Source organism: Otolemur garnettii, unplaced genomic scaffold, assembly GCF_000181295.1.
Source record: "Otolemur garnettii isolate 467f Iridium unplaced genomic scaffold, OtoGar3 scaffold00320, whole genome shotgun sequence".
Classification (NCBI taxonomy): domain Eukaryota; kingdom Metazoa; phylum Chordata; class Mammalia; order Primates; family Galagidae; genus Otolemur; species Otolemur garnettii.
In genome coordinates, this window is record NW_003852715.1 from 436,276 (window position 1) to 444,893 (window position 8,618).

Below are 8,618 nucleotides of genomic sequence, written 5' to 3' on the forward strand. Positions count from 1 at the left end.
GGCTAGAGTGCCACAGCATCAGCCTAGCTCACAGCAACCTGAAAATTCTAGGTTCAAGCGATCCTCCTGAATCAGCCTTCTGACTAGCTGGTACTATAGGTTCCTGCAATGATATTCAGGTAATTTTATCTTCTATTTCAAGTAGACATGGGTTCTCCAACTCCTGAGCTCAAGACATCTTCATGTCTCAGCGTCCCAGGTTGATAGCATTATAGACATATGGCAGGAATGCCCAGCCAGAGACAATATATTTTGAGACAAAACATGTCTTATTTCATAATATGTGCTTTAAGTGAAAGTGGTCACAGAAGGTAAAGAGTATGAAATGATAATATAAGCACTTATTTGTTAGAAAACTGTTAACTCGTTGTTGTTATTTTCAATATATATAAAACAAATACTGAAAAAATGTAGGACATACCACCGTCACGTACATACATACAACCATCACATACATGCTCTAATAAAGAGCTATCTGCACACATATTTATTACAGCATTATTCACATAATCCATTTGGTGAAAGAAATTCATATTGACCTCAAAAAACAAATGGTGAAATATAATTTGGGATATAAAAATGACAGAGTATTACTTAGCTTCTAAAAATCAGGAAATCTTCTAACATCTCTAATAAAGATAAACGTTAACTTTACGGTAAATGAAATGGCCTTTCAAAAATTATCTTCAAATTACACAAATAGTTCACACAGACATAATATCTATTCATCAGTAAATATGAGTTAAACTGAAGACAGTTTGAGTAGGCCAGGGGCAGTGGTTCATGGCTACAATCCTAAGACTCTAGGAGACCAAGGCAGGTACATTGCCTGAGCTCCAGAGCTCAAGACCAGTCTAAGATAGAGCAAGACCCATCTTCCAAAAAAATAGATGGGCATTGTGATGGATACCTGTAGTCCCGGAGACAGGAGAGGCTAAGGGAAGAGAATCATTTGAACCCAGGAGTTTGAGGTTGCTGTGACCTATAATACCATGCCACTCTACCAAGGGTAACAAAGTGAGACTCTGTTTTCCCTACCTACAATAAGAGTTTTCATACATATTCACCTACAGGATATAATAACCATTGGCCAGCAACCAAGAGAAAATGTACTATTCCTAAACCAAATATAAGAAGCATGTAGGCAAACAAACAGAAAGAAAATGAAATTCCCACTACATATGTGGTTGATTTATATTTAATTTGTGTTCTCAATGTCTTAAAGTATACAGAGTTGAATAATGTCATACAAAATTATAATTAAAAAAGTGTCCCAAAGTGACTCAGAGATAAAAAAGTAATATTATATTTTAGAATATGAATCTCTTTATTTTTGCACAGAAAAATTTAATGGAAAATCCTATAATGAATATTTTATAAATAATGGTACATTTAGCTACAAATTCCCATTTTCCATATCCATGTATGTCTGGCAAATTTTGGTATACCATGTATAGGTAAAAAGTACAAACAAAACTGACTGAGGTGAGGTGACCTACTTTAAAAATTTAAAAAGAGGGGCAGCATCTGTGGCTCAGTGAGTAGGGAACTGGCCCCACGGGTGGTGGGTTCAAACCCCACCCCGGCAAACTGCAAAAAAAAATAGCTCGGCACTGGGGCAGGCGCCTGTATTCTCAGCTACTTTGGAGGCTAAGGCAAGAGAATCACCTGAGCCCAGCAGTTGGAGATTGTTGTAAGGTATGACACCACAGCACTCTCCCCAGGGCAATAAAGTGAGACTCTGTCGTTTTTTTTAAAAAAAAAAAAAAAAAAAAAGAAAAATTAAAAAGAGGCCTGAAGCAGTAGCTCATGTCTATAATCCTAACATTCTAGGGGGAAGAATCAGGTAGATGGCAGGAGCTCATCAACACTTTTCAAAGAACTATCAATGGCTAATGAGCATTTCAAAGGATGCCTTAAGTCCTAATTCTTAGGGAAATGTGAAGCAAAATCACAATGAAATGTTACATCATACTCGCAGTGAACCCTAAAAAATGTCTGTCAGGGATACATAGAAATTAGAAACTTTTAGCAAAGCTGATGAAAAACGTAGCAGACTATCAAAATGATTGAAAGTTTCTCAGAAAACTAAAATTTAAAGTCATTATTTGGCTCTGCACCTTTAGCTCAGTGGCTGGGGCACCGGCCACATGCACTGGGACTGGCCGGTTCTAACCAAACCAGGGCCTGCCAAACAACAGTGACAACTACAACAAAAAAATAGCCTGGCATTGTGGTGGGGGCCTATAGCCCCAGCTACGCAGGAGGCTGAGGCAAAAGAATTGCTTAAGCCCAAGAGTTGGAGGTTGCTGTGAGCTGTGACATGGCATTCTATTAAGGGTGACAAAAGTGAAACTTTGTTTCAAAAAAAGAGAAAAAATACCTGCTTTGGTTCAGTCCATAGTCATAATGGAACATTGTAGTTATCTAGAAAAGAGAACTTTTGTGTGAGATGGAGACGAACTCTGTTTCCAGCAGTAGAATGCTATAGCATCCATTATCCCAGCTTAGAACAACTTCCAACGCGTGAGTTCAAGCAATCCTGCTTCAGCCTTTGAAACTCCTGGCTATACTATCATTCATGGGCTTAAGCAATTTTTTTGCCTCAGTCTCTAAAGTGGCTGGGACTATAGGTGCCTGCCACAACGCCAGGGTATTATTTTTGTTGTTGTCGTTGTAGTTATCATTGTTGTTTAGCAGAATTGGGCCAAGTTCGAACCCAACAGCCCCCTGGCATCCTAACCACTGAACAACAGGCACTGAGCCAGACATTTTTTGTTAATATTAGTTAACATTTTGTTGGATGAGAGCAGGCATTTGAATATTTTATGCACCATCTTTCAATAAAATGTATGATTTATTACTATGAGATACTTATCAGAAAATGTTAATAAACATTTGAAAACAGTAAAGATAGTTTTATTATGCTATTAATATATTCATATTTTTATAAAAACTGAAAAGGTTTATCTCACCCTTTAGAAACAATCAAAAAACATTTCTAAATAAGATAAAAATATTAACTTTGTAAAATATGATAATTCATACTATTTAAAATAAGCATTTGGGCAAAATTAATATATCATTTAGATATAGGTTATTTTGTTTGGCCATAGGAAACTAGAAATTTCAAGTTTATTTTGAAAAATAAACTTTCTTTGAAGGAAATTTTCCAGAAATTTTTTATTTTGATTATTATTTATTTATTATTATTTTTTAGACAGAACATGAAGCTGTGGCCCTGAGAAGAGTGCCATCTCATCACAGCTCACAGCAACCTCCAATTCCTGGGCTTAAGAGATTCTGTTGCCTCAGCCTTCCCGATAGCTGAGAGTACAGGTACTCACCACAACCCGTGGCTATGTTTTTTTTTTAATTTGATTGTAGTTGTCATTGTTGTTTGGCGGCCCAGGCTGGCTTCGAACCTGACAGGTCTGGTATATGTGGCTGGCGCCGTAGCCACTTGAGCTATAGGCATCAAGCCATATTTATTATTATTTTTTATTTATTTACTTTTTCTGAGATAGAGTTGTTCTTTGTTGCCATCGGTTAGAATTCTGTGGCATCACAGTTGACAGCAACCTCAAACTCCTGGGACCAAGGATTCTCTTGCCTCACTCAGTCTCCCACATAGTTGCGACTAAGGCACCACCAGGAGGCCCGGCCATTTTCCTGTTGCAATTGTTACTGTTGTTTAGCTGGCCCAGGCTGGGCTACAACCCACCAACCTCGGTGCATGTGGCTGGTGCTGTAACCACTGTGGTACAGGTATCAAGCCAAGTGAGCCTTTTAATAAATCTGCAATTCCTACTCATTCTCTAAATTACTTGCTACATAAGTTGAAATTCTAACACATACTTCTGAATGTTTAAATCTAAAATTACAGAAAATTAAACACAGAAAATGGAATATGATAACAGAGATAGAGACAGTAAAAACAGCAAGACAGTATAATACAAGTTCCATCTTCGTGTATTCCTCCCAAGGGAGCCATCTATAGGGAAAAATACTTCAGTGACAGCCCAGCACATGAACTCATACCTGTCATCTCACCTACTTTGAGGCTGAGGTGAGAGGATCACTTCAGTCCAACAGTTTGACACCAGCCTAGGCAATACAGTGAGTCACCATCTCACAATAAGTGATGTTATGAGAGCTTTAGAATCCAGGGAGGAGGTTGTGAAATCCTCCTAATGCCCTTAAGAAGGGGCACTCAGAGAAGGCTGACCCTCATTCACTTAGCAAACTAGAGGATCCCTGGTCTGGGTTACTGACTGGAGAATGGCCTGCTCACCTCTATCCCATTAAGAATTCTGAAAGGACAATGTGGGACTCTCCAATGTCTCCCAGCCATGATGGTGGCGCTACCCATCCAGAGACCTGGAGGGAAATGTTCACTCATGACCCTGGAGACAGGCCTGCAGACCTTGGCACTTTGTGTGTGTGTGTTTGTTATTTGTATGTGTGTATATATATGTGTACTATTTGTGTGTGTATGTATATATATGTGAGTGTGTGTATACATACTATTTGTGTGTGCATTTATATGTATGGACTATTTTGTGTGTGTATATGTATTTGTCTGTATATATATATATACACACACACAATATTTGTGTGTTTACAGATACGCATACAAAGACACACACAAATAGTATATATGTATACACACACACATTAGAACCTCCATAGTGAACCATCTCCCTACATTGACCATCTCCTCAACTTGGCCTGATTTTCATAGACCAGACATGCCCACTGTTGCAACATGTGTGTATTGGTACAGCAGGCCTGGTTCCTTATGCTAATCACCTCTGTATGTTGACAAGTTTGTTATAGTCCCTTGAGTGGTCAACTTGCAGAGGTTCTGCTGCCTGCATGTCTGTTTGTGTGTGTGTATGAATGAGCATATTCTAAGCCAGAGACAGTTATAAAATAAGAATTATATTGTAACAACAGAGACACTAATATATCCTCAGGAATATTCCAAAGTCTTGAGTGACATAATATTATTAAGAAATGTAGGCTTGGCACCTGTAGCTCAAGTGGCTAAGGCGCCAGGGACATACACCAGAGCTGGTGGGTTTGAATCCAGTCCAGGCTTACCAAACAACAATGACAACTACAACCAAAAAATAGATGGGCATTGTAGTAGGTGCCTATAGTCCCAGCTACTTGGGAGGCTGAGGCAAGAGAATTGCTTAAGCCTAGCAGTTGGAGGTTGCTGTGAGGTGTGATTCCACGGCAATCTACCCAGGGTGACAGCTTAAGACTCTGTCTCAAAAAAAAAAAAAAAAAAAAAAGAAAGAAAGAAATGTAGCCGTCAGACGTGGGGGATCATACCTCTAATCCTTACCCTCAGGGACACCAAGGCAAATAGACTGCTTGAGCTCAAGAGCTCAGGACCACCCTGAGCAAGAGGGAGACACCATCTCTACTAAAAATTACAAAACTAGACAAATGTGGTGGAGGGCGCCTGTTCCCAGATACTCAGGAGGCTGAGCCAAGGGGATCCCTTCACCTGAAGCGTTTAAGGTTATGAGCTATAATGCCATGACACATTACGTTGTCTCAAGCAGCTAAGGCGCCAGCCACATACATCAGAGCTGGCAGGTTTGAATCCAGCCTGGGCCTACCAAACAACAATGACAACTGCAACCAAAAAATAGCTGGGCATTGAGGGGCCACCTGTGGTCCCTGCTACTTGGGAGGATGGGGCAAGAGAATCACTTAAGCCCAGGAATGTGAGGTTGCTGTGAGCTATAATGCCATGGCACTCCACCCAGAGGGACAGCTTAAGGCTCTGTCTCAGAAAAGAAAAAAAAAGAACATTAGACTTTCTTACATTTGGGGAGATTCTTAGTGTTCTGCTAAAATAACTACAATTTCTTGGGAAACTTATTTGAAATCTTCAAGTAATTCTCCAGCCTCATCCCCACCACGAGCCCCCAGTAGGTAGGACAACATGCAACCACTACAATGCCTGGATATTTTTTCTCTTTTTAGTAGAGATGGGCTGTCAATCTTGTTTAGGTTGGTCTCACACTCCAGAGCTCAAGCAATAGTCCCACCTTAGGTCCCAGAGAGCTAGGATTAGAGGTGTGAGCCACCACACCCAGCCTAAAGAATATTAAAACACATTTCACAGGTATACTAAAAAATACATATGTATTTCATGCCCTTAAAAGCAATGGAAGAGCAGTCATATCCTGCAATCACATGTAAGCCATAGGAAGTTCTTTCATTCTCACTGTAATCCAGAAGGAATATGAATGAAAAGTAAGGTCCTTGGGTGGCTCTTGGGGCTCAAAGGAGTAAGACGCCAGCTCCATATGCTTGGAGGTAGCAGGTTCAAACCAACCCTGGCCAAAAACTGGAAAAAAAAAAAAAAAAAAATTGAAAAGTAAGGTCTTTCTGGAAATTAAAACCAAGAACAGGCCTAGTGGCTCTCAACTGTATGCCGAGCACTCTGGGAAGCCAAGGAGGGAGGACTGCTTCACCTGACAAGTTTGAGACTAGCCTGAGTCAGTATGAGAACTCCTCTGTACTAAAAAAAAAAAAAAACATTAGCCAGACAATGTAGAGAAACCTGCATTCCTGGCTATTTGGAGGCTGAGATAGAAAAATCACTTGACATCAGTAGTTTAAGGTTGCTCTGAGCTAGGCTGATGTCATGGCACTCTAGTGTGAGGCAAGAGAGTGAGACTCCGTATCAATAAGAAAATAAAAATTAAAAAATAATAAAAACAAGAAGACAGATGCCTTAATGGAAGAACAAAGGAAAGAAACCCAGGCTTCTCAGAAATCATTTCCAATGAAGCTGAGCTTCCCTAATCACCCTGTATTGTGTGTTTTCCTCCCAGAACTTGGACCTCTGACCAGCGTTACCTGCTTCACTCACTCCAACCTACCTGGGGGCTTGAGTAGTGTCTGCTGTGTCTTCAACTTCCAGGGATCTTTGCTTTGCTCCAGACAGGTGATGAGGTCTGGCTTAGAGACAGCAAGACCTGTTTTAGTAGAAAAAAAATTGGGATTCTTCAATTGGCAATCTAATGCCTTGGTGAAGTAGAGAAAAGGACATTTTAGAAGATCCAGAAATAAAAATCCCAAACAGATTTCCTTGCAGAAATTCCCATGTACTAAAAAAAAATCTTTAAAAAGTATTTAAAGTTAGAATCTTTAAAAAGTATTTAAACTTGGAACATTCCTAACGCCTCCACTACCAAAACTACTAAAATAAAATTCAGTGCTAGAAATCAGACTTAAAGGTATGAGTAAACCTAGGCCACGAAATTTCTGAAAGTTTCATTAATGTAGTGAAGGATATAAATCAGCTCAAAAAAGGGTAAGATTAATGCCAAAATAAAACAACTCTAATTTTTCTTTTTTATACCAAGATATTCTAAAGTTTTCCATAGTAACAAGAACCTGATACTCAGTCAATGAATAAACTGAATAAAAACCTTCTACAAAGAGAGAATATCAATTGTTTAGTGTAGACCTGGAACTGTGTATAAAAGTTGTCCTTACCCAGGAAGACCAGGTTTCTGTAGGTCTCTAACATGACTTCTTGATACAAATGCTTCTGAGCAGGGTCCAGGCAGGCCCACTCCTCCATAGAGAATTCAATAGACACGTCCTTGAATGTCAACACTCCCTGAAAAACAAACATATTTACCAAGAAAACATAAGCATATAGAATTTCACTTTTTTTTCCTTTGGAGACAAGAGTCCTAAGCTGTCACCTTAGGTAAAGTGCTGTGGTGTCACAGCTCACAGCCACCTTAAACTCTTGGGCTTAAGCGATTTTGTTGCCTCAGTCTCCTAGCTGAGACTACAGGCGCCCTCCACAACACCCAGCTATTTTTGTTGTTGTTGTCATTGTTGTTCACCTGGCCCAGACCGGGTTCCAACCCAGTAGCCTGGGTGTATGTGGCCGGCGCCTTAACCACTGTGCTACGGACATGAAGCCATGAATTTCACTTTTAGTTAAGTGAGTGACGAGAACTCTTGCTGACTTATAAGAGTAAATGCAATTACCTAATAAGTATAGAACGGATATATTCCCTCATGGTTGTCTAACACTGAAGAAAGGAGATGGAATGGCATCCAGAAAACGGGTGTACACGAGACATTTTTGGTTGATACAGTAGAAATAAAAGGCCGCCAATACAGGCATGTATAATTTTGTGCCTTATTTATGTCATATGTTATAATCCGTGTATGTTTTTTAATGACAATCTCATGATGAGATAAATGGGAACTCTAAAGTTTTAACTTGTACAAGAAGTGGAGATCATGAAAAATGTAGATTTTTTTTCGGACGATACGGGGTGAAGATTCCGTTTCCTAATTTCCAACAAGCTCAACAAGAATGACAATACTTTAGTCCCATACAGACATTATGTTAAACATGCAGTGAACTGGAGACACCAGATTTACCCCAGTTGGTTCCTGAACTGGTAAACAAAGATGACAATCTTTACTTTCCCAAGAAAGGTATATGGAAGAGAATCTAAGTAGAAAGGGGGGCTTCCTCAATAAATGTTTTGATTTGTTCACATTAGTTGATAATCTCCCCAAGTTCTTATTAACAGGCTCAGCGCCTGTGGCTCAAG

General features: G+C 39.6%; 1 protein-coding gene across 1 annotated transcript in view; it reads right to left on the reverse strand.

Annotated features, from left to right (window-relative positions):
- Positions 1-8,618, reverse strand: part of LOC100941737 (zinc finger protein 724-like) — a 16,542-nt gene that overhangs the window by 4,603 nt on the left and 3,321 nt on the right. The window contains exons 2-3 of the mRNA XM_023509050.1: positions 7,531-7,657; positions 6,912-7,007 (exon numbers count right to left, since the gene is read on the reverse strand). Coding sequence (XP_023364818.1) covers positions 6,912-7,007; positions 7,531-7,657 — 223 coding nt within the window. The remainder of the gene's footprint in view (positions 1-6,911; positions 7,008-7,530; positions 7,658-8,618) is intronic.